The 26029-nt window shown below is 46.4% G+C and overlaps 1 protein-coding gene across 3 annotated transcripts in view; it reads left to right on the top strand.

The window, feature by feature from the left end:
* Positions 1-26029, top strand: part of AGAP2 (ArfGAP with GTPase domain, ankyrin repeat and PH domain 2) — a 1175901-nt gene that overhangs the window by 971134 nt on the left and 178738 nt on the right. For all 3 annotated transcript variants that reach the window (XM_069653347.1, XM_069653346.1, XM_069653345.1), the window contains exon 7: positions 21673-21794. In XM_069653347.1, the coding sequence (XP_069509448.1) occupies positions 21673-21794 (122 nt within the window). The remainder of the gene's footprint in view (positions 1-21672; positions 21795-26029) is intronic.

Raw genomic sequence — 26029 nt, 5'->3', positions numbered from 1 at the left:
GGCTTTTTCTGCCTTGCGTACCGATATGGCATCCGCCCATGTGACCTTACATCAACGCATGGATGTATTACAGAGCTTCGTGCAGCCATTACCCCATGATGAGGAATTCGGTGATGCCGCTGCAGCAACACCTCCTCCTGTACCCCCCCCCAGCTCCAGCTCCGGTTGTCCTTCCTGGGCCCTTTCCTTTGGCCCCACCCGAACACTTTTTGGGGGATCCCAAGGCGTATCGGACTTTCGTGAACCAATGTCGCCTTCACTTTCTTTGTCGTCCCTTGGCGTTCCCAGACGCTACCACTAAGGCGGCCTTCGTTCTCTCCCATCTAGGTGGCACTGCCGCAGCATGGGCTAATCCTTTGTTGGAAGCTAATGATCCGGCTCTTTATGACTTCGATAGGTTAATTCAATCCATGAACAGCATTTTTGATATGCGATACAAAGCACAAACTTCGGATTTGGAATTCTTGGCTATTAAGGCAAGACGGATCTCTTGACCTACCTGGCTCGTTTCAACCAGTTGGCGGCTGAGACCACGTGGCCAGAACAGAAGAAAGCGGCTGTTTTCTATAAAGGTTTGTCGGATGATCTAAAAGATGCCTTATCAGTGGTGTCCTCCCTTCCACCCGGTTTTCCTGAGTTGCTCGACCTGGTTCTTCAAGTTGATGCTCGGATTCGGCAAAGACGGGGCGAACATCGGTATCCTGATATTCGTACCTCTTCCTGACCAGATGGCACTACTCCTGTTTCTCAAAGCGAAGCCGAACCCATGCAAATTGGGGCCATCAGGGGTCCATTATCCAAGGCTGAACGAGAGAAACGGGTACTGAATAACCTATGTTTCTATTGTGGCCAGTCAGGCCATTATATTCGGTTGTGTCCTAAAAGACCTGCCAAACCGGCGGGAAACGCCAGGACTCGTCCGTAAACCGGGCCTTTAGGATGAGTCAAATGTACCCGGGCTCGGATGAGTGTTTTCCGTCTTCACATGTTTATCTTACTATGTGCTTCAAGGCCCCTGGCATCAAATCTTTTTCCAAACCTGTAATGATAGACTCAGCGGCTAGTGGGAATTATATGGATTCTAGGTTGGCCGAACATTACGGACTACCCATAATTCCCAAAATACGACCTGAAGACATACATGCTGTAGACGGTTCCCGTTTGGTATCCGGACAAGTTACGGAGCAAACGACTTCACTACAAATGTCCACCTTACAAGGTCATTCAGAATCCATCACCTTTGACCTTATTACGGCCCCCCAGTTTGGTATGATTCTGGGTCTTTCTTGGCTGCAAACACATAATCCTGTAATTGATTGGGTTGAACAAACCGTGCGGTTCTCTTCCTCTTTTTGCATACAGAAATGCCTTGGGTTTCACGAGGCAGCAGCCTTCTCTCCCTGCCTGGCCCTGGTGACTAGTGTTCCTTCCATCAGTGCCTTATCCTCTATCCCAGTCCCTGTACTTCCATTGGAATACCGAGAGTTCTCGGATGTGTTCGATAAAGGCTTGTCAGAAAAACTGCCTCCACACAGAGATTATGACTGCCCCATTGATCTTATACCTGGGGCAGTCATTCCACAGGGCCATATCTACTCACTTACTCAAAAGGAAGAAGAACACCTGCGAGACTATGTGGACAATGCTTTGCGCTTGGGACACATACGTCTGTCCCGTTCACCAGCGGCCTCACCGATATTCTTCGTACCTAAGAAGGAAGGGGATTTACGCCCCTGTGTGGATTATCGTGCCCTCAATAATGTCACAATCAAAAACCAGTATCCACTGCCGCTTATCACGGAGCTCCTTGATAAAATGACCTCCTCTACTATCTTCACCAAGTTGGACTTACGGGGAGCATACAACTTGGTGAGGATACGTAAGGGGGATGAATGGAAAACCGCATTCAAGACGAAATTCGGGCTTTATGAATATTGTGTGATGCCCTTTGTACTTTGCAATGCCCCAGCGACGTTCCAACACTTTGTGAACGATATTTTCAGGGACTTGTTGGATTGTTACGTCGTAATATATTTGGACGACATCCTGATATATTCAGAATCCTTGTCTCAACACATACAACATGTACGCTCTGTCCTACTCCGTCTAAGAGAGCACTCCCTCTTTGCAAAACTGGAGAAGTGTGTGTTCCATGCATCGTCTGTGGAGTTCCTGGGGTTTCAAATTTCTCAAAAGGGAGTGCTTATGTGCACCTCCAAGGTCCGGGCAGTACTGGATTGGCCTGTCCCGACTTCAGTAAAAGCCCTTCAATCATTCTTGGGTTTTTCTAACTTCTACAGACGTTTCATCGCTTCCTTTTCCGAAATAGTTGCACCACTAACTCGGTTGACTAGTCCGAACGTCCCTTTCCTTTGGGATGATCAAGCGCAATCTGCATTTCACAAATTAAAGGAGGCATTTACCACCGCTCCCGTCTTGCAGCACCCTAATCCATCCCTTCCATTTATCGTGGAAGCCGATGCCTCTGCAATTGCAGTGGGGGCCATCTTGTCGCAAATTTGTCCAGCTACCCATCGACTACATTGGGTGGCTTTCCATTCTCGGAAACTTACGTCAGCCGAACGTAATTATACGATCATGGAGAGAGAATTACTGGCGATTAAGGTGGCGTTTAAAGAGTGGAGACGCCATCTATTAGGTGCTAGGCACCCCATTACTGTGTATACGGACCATCGGAATCTTCAAGCATTGTCCCATGTGAAATGCACCAATGCTAGGCAAATACAGTGGCATTTGTTTTTTACCATGTTTGATTTCACGGTGACATATCGCCCTGGTCCATTACATGGAAAGGCAGACGCGTTATCTCGTATTGGTACAGATATGGAAACTACGAAGCAGTCAACCCCAGTATTACCCTCAGGGACTGTAGTGTGTGTTTGTTCGGTTTCTCCGTCCATCATAGATGGGTTAAGGAGATGGGCTAAGGACCATGCTCCTATTCTTAAGGAGATGGACGCCAAACTCATCACCGGTCTTCCATATGTTAAAGGTCTACTATACCTGCCTGATAATCAAACTCGGCGAAAAGCTCTCGAATGGTCCCATGATCTCCCGTTGGCAGCTCACCCTGGCCGGGCGAAAACCTATGATCTTCTCCACTGATGGTGCAGGTGGCCTAGTATGAAGAAGGACACCGAACAATATGTCTCCAAGTGTGCCGTATGTACACAGTGCAAAAGACAACCGGGCAAACCCGTAGGTCTTCTAATGAGCATGCCATTACCCCCGTATCCGTGGCATACGGTCACCCTTGATTTTGTGGTGGAACTCCCTTGTATCGGGGGCATGTCCACCATTCTTGTGGTTGTGGATGTTTTCACCAAAATGGCACGATTTATACCGTGCTCGGGAATACCTACTGCTTCTATGTTAGCGAGTCTGTTTTTTGACCATGTGGTATATTTTTTTGGACTTCCTACGGTTCTGATTTCTGACCGAGGGTCTCAATTTACCTCGCGCTTTTGGCGCTCCCTCACTTCCTCCTTGGGTATCGATGCCCGCTTGTCCTCGGCCTACCATCCTCAGACGGATGGCCAGACTGAACGTACCAATGGCACTATGGAACAGTTTCTTCGCTGTCTGTGTCTGCAACATCAATCTAACTGGTTCTCGCTACTAGGTGCAGCAGAATTTGCCTATAACAATTCTATACATTCATCAATTGGCTGCTCTCCATTTTATGCTTTATATGGTCTGCACCCAAGGACTCTGCCGCCTGTCTTGCCTTCTTTAAAGAAGTTTCCCACAGCTAATACCGTGAAGGATTCCTTGCTTGCCATCCGTAAATCATCCCATTTACAAGCTGCGCAACATCGTACCAAAATGCAGGCTGACAAGCGACGCGCACCGGCTCCTTCGTATTCTTGTGGTGACCGTGTATGGCTCTCTACAAAACATCTGGCCATTAAGGGTAAACGGAAACTGTTGCCATGTTACCTGGGTCCTTATACGATTCTACGGTGCCTTAACCCTGTCACCGTTTGTCTAGAGATTCCATCTCATTGGCGGGTGCACCCGGTATTCCATGTCTCCTTGCTTCGCTTTTTTGTGCCTGGCACGCGGTTACCTGCTGTCCCTACCCCAGTTAACGTCCATGGAGAGGACGAATATGAGGTGCGTGCAATCATGGACACTCGCCTATGTCGTGGGGTTCGGTCTTACCTGATTGATTGGAAGGGGTATGGTCCAGAGGACAGGTCCTGGGAACCGGCCTCTAATTTGAACGCACCCCGTTTGTTACGTGCCTTTTGGTCTCTACGCTTGCGAAGGCTCAGGAGAGGGTGCTCTTTGTGGAGGGGTACTGTCACGTCTCGGCTAAATTGGAAACTGCCTTGGCGATTGTCTGAGCGCTATCCGGTACGTAAAACCCTTTGAAACTACAACTCCCACAACTCTTGCTATTATAGCCACGTGACATACACGCATGACGTTGCTGTGTTTTCATTTGTTGTGAACTGCATTTAACTCCCGTCTATCCGGAGATCGAGTGCTCCTAAACTGTTGTTAGTTATGAGCTCTGTTCCCTGACTCCTGTTTGAATCCTTAACTACCCGGCGCTCAAATCAAGTTATTGTCTCTGCCTTGTCCTTGTCTGCCTCCCGACGCCTGCCTCCCTCGATTGTTCCCCTTGGATTATATGAACCCGGCTTGCTCATTATTGACCTCCCATTTCTGAATCCTTAAGTTTTGGTGACCTGATAACCCGAACATTTCCGTAAGGGAAATAGCGTGAGGTGAACGCCCGCTTGCCTGATCATTTCATTTCTTTCCTTGTCCACTCCTGTTACTTTGAACCTTTTTGGGGCGCTCTGCTGTTTACACTTTGGATTGCTTTGAACCTTTTTGGGACGCTCTGCTGTTTACACTTTGGATTGCTTTGAACCTTTTTGGGACGCTCTCCTGCATTGACTCTGGATTGCTTTGAACACCTTTTTGGAACGCTTTGCTGCTTTCATCGTGGTGTTCCTGGGATACTGGCACACCTTCCCCGCACCAGACATCCTCCTTGTTTTCTGCACTTCGATACTAGTAGGTTACTGGTATATTGTTCCTACGGAGCAGGTAAGAGTGGGTAATTGTGGGCGGTGTTGGCTGTTTGTTCTCCGGCACTACTTGGCTGCATTTCCTGAACAACTGTTTTGTTCTTTGTCCCTCTAGCTCTGACGATTCTGCTCCGGCCTTTTCACTCAAGCCCCCGGCCTGCCAGGTGTATTGATCCCTGTAGGCTGAGCTCTTGGGAGGGAAGTCTTTGGCACATCACCATAAAGACCCCAGATTCTTTGAGTGAAAGGAACTTCCCCAGAGGAGTGGGGAAGTATTATCTGCAACGACCAGAAAACAATCTCTGCGTTGTGACAGCAGACCAGCCTCAGTGATTTGGCACAGTATAAAACATTTCTAACATAACATAGGGTTACCATATAATGTACATTGTTTCCAACCCTTATTTAAGTGTTGGATCACCTCTCCCCTTTACCTAGTAAATTCTGCTGTCAATGCTTTAAGTAGAATGCAAAATCAAGCCAGTGTTGTTATGGGGGTGTGGCCAAAAAGGGGCATGGCCTAACGGGCAGCATTCAGGTCAGGCAAGTGTCACCTCTCTTAATTGCGGTCCTGACCTCCTTCCAGGAACCCCATAGCATCAATCATCACCCTCTCACCTGGGGTGTGAGGGTGATGATCCTAGCATCTCTAGTCAAAGGGGTGCCTGGCAGGGGTTGATGCCACAATTCAGGTAGAAAAGGTGAGCAACCAGAAGCCAAGGCCCTTTTTTCTAAAGCCTGAAGCTCTCGCTTATATTCGAGAGCTTCAGGCTTTAGGAAAAAGGCCTTGACTTTTAGTGGCCTGATGGGCTAGGGTTACCAGAAGACTTTAGGGAGCCATGACAGATACAATTCTCAGCGACTTCCAGGGCTTGATCCAGGCTAGCCCCAGCCCACTTCAAGCCCTATCTGCTGATATGTGCTGTCATGTCTGATCTTCCTTTTTTCGAGATTAGCATCAAAAGTCAAAGCCTCTCGTTTATTCAGTGCTGTTCTGGAAGTCAAACCATCCCCCAGGCTGTCAGTGAAAGAGATGCTGTAGAAATGTCTATCCCCGGATACATGCCCCAAAATATTATGCTCTTGTGAATCATGCTAGGTACTATAAATCAACTACTTTGTAGGACCATATGGCACCCAGGAGGAAGGCCCCGCGCCCACAGTAAACAAGCTCTCCCTGTCTTTATCCTCCTCAACACCTGGGCCATCACGTCACCCGTCTACTCCCCACCACCCGGTACAGCTGTACCCCTTCTCTGTCCCCCTCTGTATCCTACCCAGTTTTGTAAATCTGTTCCCTCTCCTCCTCGCCACCCGGTACAGCTGTACCCCTCCTCTCTATCCTACCCCCGCACCCAGCTGTATATCTGTTCCCTATCCTCCCCACCACCCAGTACAGCTATACCGCTTCTCTGTCCCCCTCTGTATCCTACCCCCTGCTGTATATCTGTTCTGTTGTTACCACTGAAAATCGCTCCGTTATGTATTTGTATTGGTGTATAGCTCTGCAAAGCGCTCTGTTGCTTCTCGAAGCTAGGTCCACGTTCAATAAATACAATAATAATAATAATAAGAAGAAGAAGAAGAGACCTGGGCTGTTGCATTTCCTTCTTGATTAAAAAAATCGTTTTTACGCGCCATGATGCACTGGCATTCCCGTTCTTTTTCGCTAAACTTCGTTTTGTCAGAGAAATGGTCGCCCAAATTGCCTGACATCACCATTAGGACTGGGGTCCTACCGTCCTAGTGCGTGACAAACCATATTCCAGGCCTATCTCCATTATCAATCACTGGCCTGTTGGGAAATGGCTCCCGATTTCCCCGTCGGTCCAATCAACTCTAAGACCTTTGGATACACGCTGTTTGGCTCATTAGGGGATATCTGCGTGGTCAGTGGGGACAAAGTAGTCACCGTAAAGTTGCTAGTGATTTGAACAGGCATTTACATTTTGACATATTTTTTAGTTGCATCATATAAGGAAACCCCAATGTTAAGCACAGACTATAACAGGATATGCCGTCAGACACCGAATGAGTTTGCAGTTTCAGTATCACCTCAAATGCGGAACCATAAGAGGAAGTTACCTTCCATGGTTTCATTTTTCATTTCAGTAGAGACACACAGTTAAAAGGCACAGATAACCTGCAAAGATTTTCATTTTCAGGTCTCATTGCCAGACGTTTCAGAGTCACTCCCAAAGTGGACCAGCCCTCCCCATTAGTTATTATTTGAAGGCTGGGGCAGAGTGGGAAGGAGGGCAAGGTGGCAATTGCCCCCCATGCTGGCTGGGATGTTGCTTCATGGACCAGAACGTCAAAATGTAATAACATTATTTATTTATTTATTGAATTCTTTTTTTATCAGCTCATCCATGTCCACTGCCTGCCAGGGACAGTGAATGGATTAGTTTGACATCATCCACTGCTCAGTGTGATCCCATATGAGCCAACTTTAGCGTTGACGCTGCACTATCCAAAACACTCTGAGTTCGGATTCTAAGCGCGGATCCGGAATTCGAACCTCTGTTGCTCGGCGTGGTCTCGCTTTCAAGACAGGCACGTTGCCCCTGTGCTATCCTCCATTCACGAATAATTGAGAAAGGTGAAACCGTTCAGAATCTAGTCTGCCTTGAATGAATCAAATGCTCTCAGGCCTGCTCAGCTTCTGTTTAGATAGGGTTAAACACTCGTCTTTATTTCAGCAGTATTGCAGATGTGCCTGGGTAGTCCCTGCACATGGCCCTCTACAGTGGATAAGTGAGAACGAGAAGAGCCTAGTGCAGGAGGATCACCTGGGTAACGGCCCTTCGAGGAGTGGGGGTGAGGCAGCCGATGGTGAGACGCGTATTCCCCCTTTTTTGTTCATCCACCCCATCCTACTTTTTATGATTTTCCAAGGTCCCAACTCCCCCCGCCCCCTTTTTTTCACGAACACTGGGATGGGGAAGATGATGACTGAGAGCAACCAGACTAACTCACACCATACTGGTCACGTTAAAGGGGTCAGGCAAAGTCAGGCACTTTACACTAAGTTCATACACCTGATACCAATTAGCTCTCCTTACACGGATAAAAGGCAACACCTAAAGACACACTCTGAGCAAAGCAGAACACGAGCATGAGCAGAACATCCGGGACGAGGGCACACCTACTGGAGCAGAGCAACGGACCAAGAGATGAGAGCAGCGGGCCGAAAAACCCCACGGGTTCCCTACTGGAGGTTGTTGCCTATGACAGACCGCAAAAGACACATGGAGAAGGCCAGATCACATGAGTGAAGATTGCATTGTGTTCTAAGGACGCCAGCGACCCTACTGGGTGAATGGCAGAGTTGGGGAGGCGAGGCTAACCTTGACTCATGAATTGAAAATAGCAAAACAAGAAAGAAGCACACACAGCCGGTGAGCAGGCAAGCAACCTGTGTCACGCGCCCTGAGTGGCGCTTGTGGAAGAAGTCGAAGCTGCACTTCCTATAACGCGCCACTATGTCGTTTTTGAACTGCCGTTCCATGCGGTCTAGTTGTTCCTTCTCCCCAGGCTCTGTCGGGAGCTACTTAGTGTCCGCCCTCCCGACAACCCCTGTATTGCAACACCATTAGCCTTTTGGATTGCTTTACGCAGCATTGTTTTCCCTCCACGTTCGGCTATTCTGCTCTGCTTATGCCCATCGGGCCTCAGCTGCATTTCTTTTCTTTGCTATAGCCTGCGCTTTGCTCTGGGCCCTCCCTCGGAGCCTGCCCGCACCCGATCTCTCCCTCTCTGCTCTCAGGCTTCGCCTCGGAGGTCTCCCTTCTCACGCTCCGGCGCTCTCCCTCCTGCTCTCCCTCTTTCCCCGGCTGGCTCTCTACTGGACCCCCCGATCTCTCTCTGCTCTCTCTCGTCCTCTTCCCTTCATTCCAGTTCACGTCCCTGGAGCTCTTCCGCTTTCCTACCTGCAGGGGACTCATCAATCTTCCCTTACCGGTGCGCTCAGCAGTTCCTGCTCAGATACTAGCCTGCATTCCAGTCCAGAGCTTTTTTGGACCTTGCATCTCGCCTCCTTACTGAAGACTAGAGCGGACACCTACCATTCCGCTTTTCATGGTTTTTTTGTCCCATTCCTGGCTTCTTTCCCTTTTCAGGTTGCCTCGAGGAAGAAGCCACTTGCTTCCTATTCTGGTAAGCAGGCATTGTGGCTTCCATTCGAGGTAGGCCTTACCTCTACAAAAAAAAGATTACCGCAGACGGGGAAGAAGGAAGGAAACAGCTAGCAGTACCAGCACTTCAGGTGAGGAGGAGGTACTGATTTGGGTGAGCATTCCGAGGAGGTTGACAGTTTGCAACGCCCAGCTACCCAGATGGCCACCGCTGAGCAATTTCAGGAGTTGTTGGTAGCAGTTCAGGGACTAACTCAAGAGGTCCAGAACCTAAAAACAGAAAACGCCATATTTAGATAACTGGTCGCCACCAGGGAGCAGCATCCAGCATAGCTACCCCCTATGGCTCTTGCATCTGGGAAGTTTGATGGCTCCCCAAGAAAGATGAAATAATTTATGGAAGCATGCATGGTGCACTTCACCTTCAGGGCCAGTACGTACACTTCAGACCATGCCCATATGGGCTACATGATATCAAACATGGTGGGTAATGCCTTAGCCTGGGCCACTCCGCTTGTAACCGGATTAAGCTTTGTTGTCCATGATTTCGGAGACTTTTTGATACTGGTGAAACAGGCTTTTGAGCATCCGAGACCACATATTTAGCTTGCGAGGACCTGTTGGACATACGTCAGGGCTCCGTGGACCTTCTCACATATGTTACCACCGTCAAGAAACTGGCAGCTGAAGCCAGTTGGCCAGAAGCCACGCAGTATGCCATCTTCCAGCGTGGGCTGAAGGAGGGAGATTAAGGACAAGTTAGCCAGAACGCCACGTCCCGACACGTTCTTGGATTTGCTATCCACTGTGCTACAAATAGAACACTGACTCTCTGAACGCAAGACAGAGAGAAGATTTCGGGGCACTCCATATCCAACAGACCAGTCAACACCATCACTCCCTTCAACCCCCCCCCGGCTCCCCAAGGAGGAACCCATGCAGGTGGGATCTGCCCGGGCCCCTCTGACTCCAGAAGAATGGAAGCGTCGGAAGGAGAAAGGCATATTTATGTATTGTGGCTTGGATTTACATCTTCTGTGTGACTGCCTAGAGGTTACCCCTCGTCACTCGGGAAATGGGCGTCCTCGGTACTAAGAGGGACAAGCTACTGAGGTTCGAGTTCCAGTCCCTATGTGACTTTGTCTGTTTCCTCTTCAGCCTCCCTTGAAGACTCCCGACTCATAGTGGTTGCCCTACAGCTGCTCTTAGAACAACAAAGAGTGGACATATAGGCTCTCCTCGACTGTGGGGCAGCCAGCAATTTTGTGAACACCATCTGGGCAGACAAGGTGGGAATTCGCCAGCTCGAGAGAACTGAAGGCCAACCCCTAAACTCTGGTCTGATCACCCACACCACCGAAGATGGAAAGGTGTTCGTATTTCAGCACTCAGAAGTACTTCGTTTTGACATAATCAGAGTGGCTCATTTCCCAGTCATTCTGGGGATTACATGGTTGCACAAACACAACCCGACGATTGACTGAACGAAGAACACACTCGAATTCAACTTGGAATACTGAAAGCAAACATGTCTACCGGGAGCCTGTTACGACAGGGTCAAAACAGGGTTGGCCTCTAGCCTCAAGTATGTTACACTGCTTGCCTTATGAACTTGCCAAATTCAGCAAAGTGTTTGTACAAAAGATCACCCAAGAATTACCATTGCATCGACCGGAGGATTGTGCGATCGATTTGATTCCTAGAGCACTGATCCCATTCAGACGAATGATCTCACTCTCTCTGGTGGAGAAGGCCGTTCGGACATTCCTGGATGCTAACTTGCACACGTAAAGGATGCATGCATGTGGATGAGACGTGAAGAAAGGTAGACCTGTGATTGAACTTTGAAGTAAAAGGCAGCTGTGCCATCAGATTACTAAATAACCGAGTGGTCCGGCAAAAGGAAGTAGTCCATTTGCAAGTCTCCATGAAAGATACATTGTTTTTGAAGTTATAAAACAAACAGACAGCGAAAGCAAATTAGGTGAAAGTAACCATGAACTTTGAATCGAAGTTGTCCTGCAGTGATCTGGTAAAAACGCCAGACACATTTGAACGTCTTCGAAAGGGGGCCGAGTCCCATTGTGGGTGAACCGAACTACAGTAAACTTGGGGAAGGGAGCCCCACTGGCAAGTTACCATGGCCCTTTGTAAAACAGTTTTCATTGAACTGAAAAAAAGTGCCTGCACTTCCCATCTTTACAGGGAAAAGAAATTTCAAAAATTTCGTCCAGTATGGCTTTTTTACTCCTCATCGTAAGTTGAAGTCAAAATAGGCATGTTTTCAGAAGAAAGTATGTTTAAAATACTGCTGTCGGAATTCCCATGGAACACTGTCGGTGGTATTTTAATAAACCCTAAATTGGGTCAACAGTACTATAAACGATATTTGCCAATTACCAATGATTTTGCCATTTGCACCCAACTCTAAATGACCACCATTTCAATTGTTGTCTTGTCTGGAACTTTCTTATCTGACCAACAAAAGACACATAGAAATCTACAACATTTTCACATTTTCAAGTTTAGGTCTCACCTGTGTTTGGAGGTCTTGGTATCATGGAGATAAGGCCTGTCCTTCCTAGCAGCAAGGACTTCAAAAGTTGCAACAGGGTGGACTGGCTGCCAGAAGGGCCAGACTCAAGGAATCCCCCCTGCCTCCAACGGGGAAATACCTTGTGGCTGAATGTTGTAAATAGTAGAACAAAGGATAGGCAGCAGAGCAGGAGAAACAGGAACTGAATCCAAAAGGAACGAAAGAACAATGGAGGAAATTCCGAATCTGTAGGACAGCAGGCAGAAGGCAGGAGAGATCACGAATAGCAAGTCAGGGAGAGATAACGAGGACTGAATTAAACGGGAGACACAGAATAGATGCAAAGGGAATGGAGAAGGAAGCACTAGTGAGATCACAGAAAGGGAATCTAGCATTGATTGCAATAAGGTTGAAATGCAGTGAGCCGCGTTGTAATTTCCATTTTGTTTGTTTGAGAGCAGCTCCTTCCCTGAGTGAGTGTGACGTTGGAGAGCGTAAGGGGACCCTCTTGTGGTTGGCAACCAGGTTGCATGTTAGAATGGTTGACTAATCGGGGATCAGCCATCTTGCGATTATCAATCAGTGCGCAGCGTCTGGCATTCCATGCCCATGTTTCCAGCTACGCCAGATCGACCACTATCTGGTTGCATCGCAACACACATATATGTGTGCATAGTCGCATGAATACAGGTGCATTCTTCCAAATATACTTTACCCAATTGCAAAAAGACTCAACCACATCACCACAGTCACACAATCCGAACATGAATACACGCACACACAAACATCCTCCACCTTTCTTGAAAACGCACATTAACATGATCGGTTGATCTTATTCCTTCTCCATCACCAGATCCCAGATGGACACTCCTCATCCTTCCCTCTTGTTCCATGAACTGAAATGTGCAGCCGACCTTCAAGAAAGTGCACCTTGGGAGCACAATAAAAGCCAAGTCTCCTCTGTGTCTTTTGCTTTGCACTGTCGAAGGGCAGACCCATAGCTACGTTTACCAGCAAGACCCCGACCACAGTTTCTCATCAAGTCTGGTAGAGCCCGATTAGCAAATCAAAGTGGCCTATTGTCTACATGTGAGCCAGGGCAGTGGAAGGGGGGTGCGTGCCAAGGAATTGGTGACTGAGCAATGTGGGCAAGTAAAGTAGGTGTGAGGAAAGGGGATTGGGTTAAGGGATGGTGCAAAAGGGGAAAGGAAGTCTGAAAGTTAATTGTACGGAAGACGCTGAAGGGGCATCAAGTATGTGGTGCAAAGGAATTTGATGGGCAAGGGGACATTGGGTAAATGAAACAGAGGTACAAATCTGGAAAGGTAGGTCAGCATATTGAGAGCCCGTTCCTGAGATGTGTGCCTAACATGCAGGCCACTGTACCCGATGGTGGTGCAGACTCCACCCCTTTCTTTTTTCTGACAAAGTGATGTATACTTGCTTTATGAACTGTAAGGGATCAAGAATAAGACTCAGACACAGTAGCATGTTTGTTGTTTGCTATAGACTTTTATTTCTCAAAACAATAAGAGTGTTGGGGGAAATCCTATCTATCCCTAACCTAAGAGGGGGTTGTTTCCCTGCCTTAATAAACCAAGGAACATCTGTGTCAGGATGTTAAACAAAAGGGTGTTCTCCGTCCTGTGTCTAGAAACCCTTATCTGACCCTTACACTCTAAACTTGATATAATGTGCACAAGGGGATTTCTATATACTATGCATTTGTAGTCATTTTTCAGAGTTCCAATAATATAAAGTTATGCAGAAAAGTCAGAAATAAAGTTCCAGCAGGAAAAGGGAGTGTCCTCACCCTAAATTCCTTCTGGTAGTTTTAAAATTCACTTGATCAAGGTTACAGTGTTATTCCCAGGTTCTTAATTCACAATTTCAAGGTAGATTATGCTTCCCTTGAACTTTCACACACTTCCCTTAGTTCTTCACACTCTCTACCTTCCACCTGCTTTCTGGTGCTATTGCTCCACTCTTCTTCACTGATTGCTCCTATTTATGTCCCTGGTGTACTCTCCTGCCTGCCAGGGTATTTACTCTTTTCTCACTGATTCCAAAAAGTGATATACGTCTTCCCTTTTATGCATTGATTTTACACGTTTCCCAACTTCAGGTTCACTTCCCTTCCCACTCCTGGTTTACTCTCCTGCCAGGATATCATACTGTTTCACAAAGTTCACTTCTCCTGGTTTACTCTCCTGCCAATATATCACACTGTTTCACAAAGTTCACTTCACCTGAGGGCTTGTGCCCCGGACTGACTATTTGCCTGGTTCACTAACCTGCTAGGGCATTTCTATTCTCCAACTACTTTCTTTGTCATCCACGAAACAATCTGTTCTAAATATTGGGTCACCGACCCTTTCTCATTAGTTTGTTTCTGCTTTCACTTCTTCCTTCATATGTGGGGTTCTCAACCCTTTTCCGGCACTGTTCGCACTCACACCAATTCCTGTTTTGAAATGTTGGGTCACCAACCCTTTTCTAATATTGATTGCGTCTGCATCAACTTCTTTAATGGTTTTAATTAAAAGACACAGCATTCACCTACATGCGCTCCGGTAACCTGTTCGCTTTCCTTAACAGTTTGTGGGGAAAGTCTCACTCGTACGCGTTTATAATCTATAGTATTACCTAATACATCAATATTAACCATTCATATAATGTGTACTGGTGGGGAGGCAGTATGCCAAGTGAGGTTGTTGTGTTGTGGGGGACCGGTAACCAGGATGCCAGGTATGGCTTTTGAGTTGTGCAGTGAGGAGGTAGGAAGCCAGGTATGGATCTTTTCCCGTGCTAACGGGTGTTTGGCTCCTAGATTGAAGGCAGACTCCCTAACTCAGCTTTACCAATGGAGATGTAACATTCTGTCCAGTTGAAAACTGGGACACGAGAAACCTAGGCTAAAATCCCAGATTTCCCATTTCACCAAAAGATATTATCCTGTTGAAATCTTTTTACTACGATTGCCATGTGGGGGAGGTTCCTCGGGTCTCTAAGAAAACACAAACAAAAAGATATGTTGCATAAAAGGAACGGAATGTCAATGAGTAGGTGGGGGAGAGGTTGGTATTAAGTTTATCTGTTTGGGGAAGTCAGGGATGCTGCATTGTGGATTTGGGCCATTGCACCGTGGACCAGAATATTGTACTTGCCCCTGAGGCAAACATTTGCCAGTCCTCTCCTGTTTGAAGGTGGTGGCTGATCCCCTTAAAATACACTAGGAAGTAATTTTGTAATGAATAAGGTTGCCAGGGAGCGACCAGAGTGATGGAGACAGGAGCCTGTGCAGATACCCACCCACTCATGGACCAACATGTACTTACTGCCTCCAGAATAGTGAGGCATGCCACAGGCTTCTTCCCTGTCACAGTGTAGCTGTCCTTTTGGTGTCCCTGCTCCATGAATGTCCCTCTTCTCTTTCCACAGAATTCCATCTGGCTGCCTTGCAGACTTCATCCGTACGCTTGTCCTAACCAGCCCATTCTTTGCCCCTGCTGCATTAGACCTGGTGCAGTAGGAGATCGCTGCAGGTCCCCTTTTTACCCGGCCCGGCCGGTGGGGCAATGAACGTCAATTGACTCTGCGCTAGTTCACAGCAAAAGGCCTTTCCATACCACCGGAGGGTATTGCAGGCTGCTCTTCTATTAAATCGCACGTTTTGATACCACAAAACGAGCTTGACAGGTCTTATTAAGTCCCTGGTTGATCTATAATCTTTGGTGCTGTAATAAAAGCGCTTTGTTAGGCATAATGTGGGCACTGTGTGGACTAACTGGAAGGCCATCAGCTCCGCAGCTCCTCGTCCTTTGAAAGCCCTCATTATCATTCAGTGCAAGCATCTGAGGTCCTTCTGTTCGCGGCTGCTGCTCGAGACTAAGAATGAACTAGAACCGTAACAAGGTCTTGGAGGCCGCTTTTTAATGATTTGCCTCTGATTTCCATTTTAGCTTGTGGCTGCTGTGATACCCTATTCATAAAGGCTATTGGCCATTTAAGCGAACCAGCATTTACTTTTTCTATGTTATAAATCTGCCTATTGAAAGCCACACCCAAAAAAGACTAATTTGGAGCAGCCTTCAACTAGGTGGGATTTCGCCACCATGGGGCGCTCCCAAACTCTGCTTGGAGCCACTCCCACCTGCTGGCTGCAATTTCTTTTTTTTCTTCAGGGCCTTTATACCCCTGACGCCTATTGTGTTGCCCCGCAATCCTCCCTTTCCTGCCATAAACATTGTACCCACGCCCCAACACACGCACACCTGCTGCACTGCGCCTGCGACTTCCCTCTGTCAGTCCCTGGGCATGCGCACTCATTTGCGGTGTGGGGTGGTGCTTGCTGAGCGGTCTAGGGAAATCAGTCTTGTTTTCCCGCGATCAGTAGTTTGCAGGTAAAAGACCCGATACGCATTCACTGGCACCGGGCCAGGCGTGCCCGAGGCGAATGCACAATAAACCAATAAACCAATCGCTGCTTTGGGACTTTTGGCTCTATATTATGAGAGCCACAAGTTTCCAGCATCAATTTCCCGCTTTCCTATTCTCGTATCTTCCCTTTGAGCCATTTCTTTCCTCTTGCGGGCTACGGTGTGGATACCCCTGGTGGCGGCACAGCGTTCCACTCCACTGACCAGCCGAGGCTCTCTGAGACTTCTGTGATGGTGATTTGGTGCACTATAAAAGCATATTAACAAAACTTAAAGCACAGTTTTGCTCTGTGTTGTCTTACGATCAAGACAAGCGTGTTGCCTCTGGGCTATCCTCCCGGCCCTTAATCCATTCTCACTCTCCCTCAAGACTACCTGTGTAGTGGAGCTGGTGCATTACACTACTATCAGTGGAAGACCTCTGCTCTCAGTATTGATCTCCTGTGTATTATTGCTGTTGAGGTTTTCTCAGTAGACTGTTATATGTTTCCTCTGACAACTACTAATAATAGAAATGGATGACTGGCGTTCATACCGGCCTTACTGTGACCTTCATCTAGTTTCCACACATTATAACTAAAGTGTGATACAATCAACAATTGGCGCAAAATGCTGCCCTGAGCAGGTAAATAGGGGGAACTCTTTGATTTATGTTGCTTTATTGGTGTCCTTCATCCTGCTAAACGCTGGAGCACACAGCTGTTTGCTTTATCAACCAATTTATTCTCTGATAAAAACAATGCATTTGATGTCGAACTAAAGGATACCCCTTCATCAAAGGCACTGTAACCACAGTTGGTGTGATAATGGCCAAACACAGCAGCTACTCGCTTGGAAGAAAGCAAGCAAAACCTTGGGGTTCAAAACAGGGTACACCCATCAAGGATAGGGGACAATCATTTGGCATTGTTAAGCTGTCACCTTAGAATCTTCCAAACCCTAAAACCTCGTCATGTATTTAGAAAATACAGAATGTGATAACATGACACCTGAAAGAAAATCATGTAAATAAGGAACATGGGCTATACTGGTCTACCAAAGATACACTTTGTTATGTTATTTGGCATTTGTATAGCGCCTTTTACCATTGGCATGATTCCAAAGCACTGTGGGTTGAACGCCCTCTGGGACCGCAGTCTAGGTCAGTAGAGAGATTCATGTAGTAAAAAGTGCTTGGGTGCAGCCAGTGTGCAATAGGTGGTGTGTAGCTGCATACTAGTGCTAGATGTGCTGCAGTGGTTGTGTAAGGTCAGTATAATGTGTACAACAAGCACTCCGTCTATTGGTACCGCGCATGCACACTAACCATGCTGTACATTCACTAACTTGCTGTGATTACGCTCCTGGTACCTAGATAGCAACTCCTCTGCCCCAGAGCCGCGTCTGTGTTACTACCAGTGCCAGTAGCACAACTTGCGACGCTCAAGTGCCGTTAGCCGCTTCACAGACAACATCACCCGGGGCGATGCTGTGCCAATACAATTTCCTTGGAAATGCCCAACACGATCGCACGCCATGATGCACTTCCCAGGTAGCAGAAATCCAGGCTTGATGCACACCTGACAGCTTTGTGGTACACCACGCGCCCAGCCACACCCAGCCCTTGATTGACTCTAGCAACTTGGTCCGCCCTGTTTGCCCTGCCCAGCCTGACTGATCCTGGCTTGAAGACCACAACCAGACGCACTGTGTTGTCGATTTTCTACTTTTCTGCATTTACGGGCTCCCCTCCTAATACCAGGAACCGTATTCAAGGGAGACACAATCCACGGCCCGAAAGAAGGCACCAAAATTGGAGCCGAAACGTCAAAGGACTTTGCCCACTTTCAGCTAGTCCACACTAAACCTAGGGAACTTTTTTCCAACATTGACCTAGGATTGGGCACCATTTGACTTCAGTGAGACCCTAACAAGGGCTCATTTGTGGACTCACACTTTCAGTTGTTTGGCAATATCTCTTTTCTGTTTGTATTAGTGTCACCAAGTAAATCGTGTATTTGTTTTTGTTTACAAGCATGTTCATTTATGCTATGCACATTTCTCGTTTTGAACAATTAAGCATTGAATTGTGGAGTTTCAGTTTTCATTTTTTGTCTGTCTAAATGTGTTGTTCACTGAACCTAGAATGACTCATTGATAAGATATACTGGTTTGTACTACTTTAATGTCTTATGAACCTGCACAGAAAAAACAAGAAATAAAGCCAATGGCATAGCCAATTTAATAAGGCTATCCCCTGGTAGTATGTCTTGCAGTCTACTTCATTTTTACCTTTAACCCTGTTTTCTTTAACCTCAGACTACAGGATAGTTTTGCATGGCGATGTTCCAACACCAATACATCGCTTTATAAACTCAGTCATACATAATTAGGAGCATGACTAATTGAATGCTGCCGGTATCCCTATTTTCTGTTACACTCCATTTCTAGCCCTGGGCTCTGCCTACCTAGGACGTCCCTTTTGTTACATTACTTTAGTATAATGTGTGCAGCAAGACCAATGGACTTTGGTATCTGCATTCTGGCAGCACTGGTGTTTGAGAATTAAGTTATGTGTACAGCTAGGCCGATTTCAAGTGTTATAGCTGTGTTCTAAAGACTGTTGAGGCGAATATGGAGGTGTTTAAGTATGGATGCAGCTAGGCCGAATTAATCGAGAGGTGTCGCTGCATTCTATTGTTTTTTGGTGCAAAGGCAAGAGTTAGCATGCTGGGGTGTTTTGAGAGTCTGTGTTTTCAAGGGGGACCTTGTTCCTGTTGGGCTTCCATTGCCCGATCTCCCTATTTCTTGTTGGGTCAGATTGTTTTGGCGAAGACTGACTGGTTGTGACAGGCAGATCTGTCCCAAAACTTATGTTGTTACTGTATAGGTGCTAGCGACTTCCTCAGTCGGCAGTTCTGCCAAATAGAATCCCCAATAGGTAGTTCTACTAGGACATTCCCAGATATTTGGGATTAGCAAAGAATAAGGGCTAGAACGTTCCTTGCTATATAATTCTCAGGGATTTCCAGATGTGTAGGATTAGCAAGCAAGGGCATTTTCCGGACTGATAGCATAATGCACTTTAGTGGAGCTTATTTATTTATTAATTTGAATTTAATAAAGCGCTTGAACCAAAGTGCTGTAAAAGGTTGAAGAACCAGTTGCACATATTAGCAAAGATTAAAAAAAGAAAATTAGCAAAAAACAGAAAGGTAAGAGGTTAACAATCGAATGAAGAAAGTAAGTGAGTCTTAGGTAAGTGGAGAAAAGAAACATGAGTGGCAGCTGAACATAATAAAAGAGGGAGTGCATTCCAGCTCCCATGGAGAAGAGGAGAAGAACAGACGCGTGATTGAGAATAGAGGAAGGAGGATCAGCTGAGTGTTGATGGGAAGAGTATAGAAGAGAACAAGATGGACTATAGGGCTAAAAAAGAGAAGATGGGTACGAGGGAGCTGCCCATGGGCACCTTAAAAGATAATGCAGAGGTAGCGATGGTGAGGCCAAAAAATAGAAAGAAAGCCAATGAGGAGAAGCAAGAGAAGGACACATATGAGCGTGTGGTGAGAGATAAAAGAGTAGATGAATTGCAGATTTACAAATAGATTGTAAAACGGAAGAGAATTAATATAACCTTTCTGGGAAGTTAACACTTTTGGTCCATTTGTCCTGTGGAGCAGATTGCCCAGGATGCAGAGTCTTTGAATTCTGGGGCATCCACTTCTTTGGATCCTGTGTTTGGGATGTCAACTGCGGATACTAGTTCCACCCAGAAGTCTGGTACTAGATCTTGGTGAGGTCCTTCCTGGAGTCTAGGGTTCTGGAGTTCCCCCTTTCTCATTTCACCCTGTGGGTGCCTCAGACAGAACCGATGAACATAGCTCTACTTGCCGCAGGCGAAGGACTGGATCCCCATCTCCGCCAGAGGATATGGGTAGTGGGCTAATCCTTTCCTCTTGGAGGGGGACCTCTGGTTTCCCCTTTCTGGCAGAATGTACTGGACTGTGTCCTTACCTTACGGGACTCCATGTTCTCTTCTGGGCCATAGGCTTCCTTTGGCCTTAATTTTTCTGTCCGATAACTGTCCCTCTCTCAGACTTTAGGCTCTGTCTTTCTTCTTCCTGAATGGATCGCTGCTCAATTCAATCTTCTCAGAGGGGCGGTGTGGTCTGCTCTAGTCTCCTATGTTTGGTGTTTCACTTTGGATGGACCAACTCCATCGCAGCCTTCTGGAAAAGGCTCCTAAGAAGGTATTGCTAGACCCAACCCTTTTTTGGGCGATTATCGTCTCTGTCGCAACCTCCTGATCTTGATGAGTGCCTGGGACTTCAGTGGGTTCTCTACTGTTTCTGTTGATTTCAGAATGAGCTTCCGCTCGAGGTATTCATGTTGGGCTCCTGCCTGCTGGGCATATTATGGCATGCTAGCTAAATGGTGCAAGTACCCGGGTACACAGTGACAACATCTGAGCAATGAAGGCAACATCTGGACTATTAATTGAGTCCCTATGTATAAATGATGTGAGTAGTTGGGTGTGCCATGGTAAAACCTAGCATATTGTGCCAGTGCCTCAGAATATGATACACATGTCTGGCAAACTATGAAAGCACACATTTGTATAATGCAAATTCCCTGTGTATGGTGTGGGCACCTGTTGGTGGCAAAACCTGGTGAGTGCAGTGATCGAAGTGTACGAAAAGAAGTAGTGGAACTATGTTCCCTACTGGTCTTCCCAGCTCCCCATAAACCCCATCACTGCACCCCCTTCCACACACAAACCAAACCCCCAAACAAACACATTGCTATTTATGGGAATGTGCGGTGCACTGAAGTGCAAGCTTCAACTTCTTCCTACACTTTTATTTTAAAACTAAACCATTCCAGACAAGTTTCTTTTTAAAATAAAAGTATGGGAAGGGTGAAACTTAAAAATAAAAAGTATGGGGGCACCGCTCCCGCCCACTTCGACCTCTGGGTGCGTGGTGCATCTGAGCATACGATGGCAATAGCTCGTAAGCGGTGTGGGTGCCTGGCCATATAATAAATAACATCTGCCAGGTGGTGACATTGTCTGACATTGCGAGCACCTGGGAAAACGAATGCTACATTTTGCAAATGGTGCTAGTGTTTGGGTGTCTGATGGCAAAAGCGTGCTAAGGGGTGTAATACATATATGAATATGACACAGTGTCCTGCAATGATGTGTATCTTGCCATATGACAGCAATATCTGGTTAACTATCATTATACCACTCAGATCATGTGAGTAGCCTAACCTATTTTGGCAATACCTAGCAAATCACGTTGCCACTTAGCCGTGTGTGCTTCCAATAGCTGGGAACTAGTGTGAGCATCTGAGCATGCGCAATACCTGCCATCCCAGAAGATATTTTGACTATGCGTGATCTGGTTCTTCTTCTTGCCAAGTTCCACTCAGCAACTCTGTGGACATGTAAACTATAACAACCTGGTGTTTGTTTTACACGCCTCATGTAACTGTGTTTTGTCTTGCAGTCGCCCAGAAAATTGTGACTCTGAAGAAACAGCAGCAGCTTCTGGCCTCGTGCAAGTCCCTCCCAAGCTCCCCGAGTCACTCAACTGGCTCTACTCCAGTCTCTGGAGTCCACAGTGGTCAGGTAACGTGGCTCGAGGAAGGCAGAGCAGCTTTAGAAGGCGTCTCTCGCATGCAAGAGCTCATTCACGCAAGGCCATTTTTTGGAGCGGGCAACGTGGGCGGCTGCCTGGGGAGCATGTACTTTGAGGGCGCAGGATCAACTGTTAACTAACTTCTAAGCTCTGTTATTGTGTGTTGCTTTTGCATTTCGGGCACAAAGAAAGAAACCGGGAGGCACAGGGTCTGCAGATATATTTGTGATGTATCCTTTTTTCAGCAGAGCATGTTAAATGGAAAGCGATTAATGGTTGATTGTCCACACAGTACTGAGCGTACATGGGAGTGACTATTGTTAATGGATTGCTTTGTGAAATGACTACAAGCAGATTTCCTTTTCTTGCATTTTCTGGCACGGTGCTTTTAAATTTCCACTGTACATTTGAAAAACCAAAGGAGATTTGTTTAGGCTCTCGTTACTTTGGATACAGACACTTGCAGTCTTCCATTCAGGGTGTGTAAAATAAAGCTACATTCATACGTTTTTTCTCAACATGTTTCTATAAGAATATATATTTTGTCTGTTCTGTTTGTTATGTGATTTATGTGCATTTCAGGTCATCGCTGTTAATAGGAATAGCACTTTAGCCCTGAGAAGGCAAACATGAACACATATATGCACCCAGCTAGAACTGGAACGATATGTGGGAAAGTGTTTACATTGTGGATTGGGCTCAAGTCCCGTCTTCACTACCTAACCAAAGTGTACGATTCAGGGCGAATCATGTAATGTCATCGTGCCTTAGCTCCCAAACTGTGAGTCCCTAGACTCCTAAATGATGGTTTACTAGACTGTGGAGTAGAATTTACAAAGCCAGCAATACATGTAGTGTGGATAGTGAATAGGGTTTCAGGGTTGCAAGTGTCTGGGTCGCTCTGAGGAGCCTGGTTGCCGTCGCTGTTGCTTATTGTTGATAGGAGTCTCGGTAAATTAACACCGATGGACACATTTAGGATCTTCGGTGGCCCAAAAACGGCTTTTGTCTCAAGTTATACTCTCATCTCGGAGCAAAAAGATGTTAAACAATTTCATGCAGCAGCAAAATCCAGGAAAGCATACTTTAGGGACATAACATATACGGGAGACAAAGAAAGTGAATTCCTGTGCAAGATTCTTGCCTTATTTGCAGTGTGCACTTCTTACGTTCAATAGTTTAATTCCAATTGCGTAAATACCCGTTTTGTTTAATATTGCAATGACTTTATAATGGTGGCGCAGGCATTCTAGTATTTCACGGTGGTCGCTATATTCTCTAGATATGTGAACCTATCTAGCACATAATTACGAGCTTCAATCACGCCAAGCTAGCACATTGTTACAATTGAACAGTCCTCTTGGCACATCATGTGAAGTTCCAACATACCCACTTAGCACATCATTAGTTACCGGGTTACACTATTACCACTTAGCAAATCCTTGCCATTTCCATTATGCCCAGTGGGCAGATTTCCAATATACCCACAGCGCAGCAGATATGTGCGATAACTTTCCAAAGCAAGAGTCCAGAAACGCTGAACCCAGTTTCTTGGGGGCGGGGAGAGAGGTTGCAATTCTTTTCCAGTGCTTTAATGGGGAGGGTTTCCCCCATTTTGCACTTCCCCTTCCCCACCACCTCCCATCCTACTACTGAATTCCCCAATTTGCAGTTTACGGCTGGCCTCTGGTCCCGGGAAGAAGGGCGGGAGCGCTGCTCCCCAGGGGTTTCAGGACCTCCCCCAGCAAGCATGGCGGCTGCAACCAGCCATGGACACTGCACTCCTCCCTCCCCCCCCTATGCAGTGTCTGCCACCGGCTTGCAGGCTCGCTGCGATGGGCTGACCTGCTAGGCACTGCTGGCCCCCACTAGCTTGCAAGCTGGCAGTTCAGAGTGCGGTCTCGGACACAACCTTTTAATTTATTTAACTGAATTTAGTTTGTTGCAGTAAAAAGCTTTCCACGCATACATTACAGTTAAAAACCATTAGAAATGATAATACGAAAAGGCTCATATCTGTTGGAATGACCTCTTTATTAAAAACATGCATTATTTCTCCTATCGCCGTTGTTGTCCTTGTAATTAGGGATTCCATCTAGGTGCGGTGCATGCTGACATTCACATTTCTATCTAGATGCGACGCGAGCTAAAGTTAAGAATTCCATACTAGTGTGCCACATGCTAGAAATCACATTTCTATCTAGATGCGACGCGAGCTAAAGTTAAGAATTCCATACTAGTGTGCCACATGCTAACATTCACATTTCTATCTAGATGCGCTGCAAGCTAAAGTTAAGAATTCCATAGGAGTGTGCCACATGCTAACAATCACATTTCTATCTAGATGCGATGCAAGCTAGGGATCAGAATTCTAAGTGCGGAACATGCTAACAATCACATTTCTATCTAGATGCGATGCAAGCTAGGGTTCAGAATTCTAAGTGCGGAACATGCTAACAATCACATTTCTATCTAGATGCGATGCAAGCTTGGGTTCAGAATTCTAAGTGTAGTGCATGTTAGGAGTAACATTTCTATCTAGATGTGACGCAAGTTAAAGTTCAGAATTCCATACTAGTTTGGAACATGCTAACAATCACATTTCTATCTAGATGTGACGTAAGCTAGGGTTCAGAATTCTAAGTGTGGTGCATGTTAGGAGTAACATTTCTATCTAGATGTGACGCAAGTTAAAGTTCAGAATTCCATACTAGTGTGCCACATGCTAACAATCACATTTCTATCTAGATGCGACGTAAGCTAGGGTTCAGAATTCTAAGTGTGGTGCATGTTAGGAATAACATTTATATCTAGATGTGATGCAAGCTAAAGTTCAGAATTCCTAAAGTGCTAGAAGTGCTAAAAAATAATCCCAGGGGCAAGCTTCACCACAGCAAGCTCCCAGTTTGCACCTAGCAGGCCACATCACTTGCAGTGTCATGTCACATGACATGCAACTTCTCACGAGCCAGATTACATCAAATTTGTCATGATCATATTTCACATATGACAGTCACATACATCATAAATATTTATTTTGTTTATTTATAAAACGCACCGAACCCGGGGGCATCTGACCGCTGGTTCACGTCACAAACATCATGTCACATATGCATGTATCATGTCACGTATGTGATGTTGCCTGCATCACATCATTTCCATTTCTATTTCTAATCGGCATTTGTGAGGCACCGCACGCAGACTGGTCTACGCCTGGGCACACAAATCTCGGTGCTGACCCTATGGATGTACAATTCACAAAACATATATGTCTTCAAAGATTTACGAAATGCCAGGTTGCTTCCGATCTTCCTGAGATTCAGGGGTAAGTCATTCCAAAAGTAGGGTGCCCACACAGGTACAACCTCTATCACCCCTGCTCTTGGATTTAGATCTTGGAATTTCAAGACCCAGAAGATTTTCTGAACAAAGGTTTCGACAGTCTTCAGGGGTGGCTCGTCAATAATGGGTGAGGGGGCATCGACCCACATGGTCGTGGCCCCCCACTCACCCATTATGGAGGAGCCAGCCCAGTGAAATACGAGAACTCCCTCAGCTGTTTTTTTTTCAGTTGAGGGAGTGGTCTAACTGTCAAAAGGAAACACTGTTTCCCTTTGACAGTTACAGTTCTCTGGCCATGCAAGCTCAATGGGCCATGTAAGGCTGGGGGCATTTTGCTTCCCCAGCCTTGCATGGCTCATTGGAAATGCTGGGTGGGTAACTGCATGTTTGTATGTGCAAGGGGGCACACTCATGCCCCTCCTCGCACATACAGACAGAGCAGGTTTGAGTGGGGTGTTTCATCACCCACACTCAGGCCCTGGCACGCATGCGCAGAAACCAGGAAGCTTCCTGATTCCTGTTCATGCTAGCAGAGGCCTGAGCGCTGGAGAGGAAAGACCTGCAGCAGAAGGTACGTTTGTTTATATTCATGTTTTATTAAAAAAAATGTAAATTATGTTTATGGATTTGTGCATGCTTGTGTTGTTAAGTAAATAAATGTATGATTATGGATGCTGGTGTGAATGAGAGCATGATTGTTATGTGCTTGTTGTGTAAATGTGTGTTTGTATGTTCATTTATTTATTATTTAAAAAATGTGTATGGATGCGTTTATGCTTGTCTTGTGAGTCAGTGCATGATCGATGTTCAAGTGAATGTAACAGAGCGTGCTCACTGTGTGTATGCTGTCTAAATGTGTGTGTTTGTATTTTCATGCATTTAT

Source organism: Ambystoma mexicanum, chromosome 3q (genome assembly GCF_040938575.1).
Source record: "Ambystoma mexicanum isolate Mex_15411 chromosome 3q, UKY_AmexF1_1, whole genome shotgun sequence".
In the NCBI taxonomy this organism is placed as follows: domain Eukaryota; kingdom Metazoa; phylum Chordata; class Amphibia; order Caudata; family Ambystomatidae; genus Ambystoma; species Ambystoma mexicanum.
This window is presented reverse-complemented; position numbering and strand designations above follow the sequence as displayed.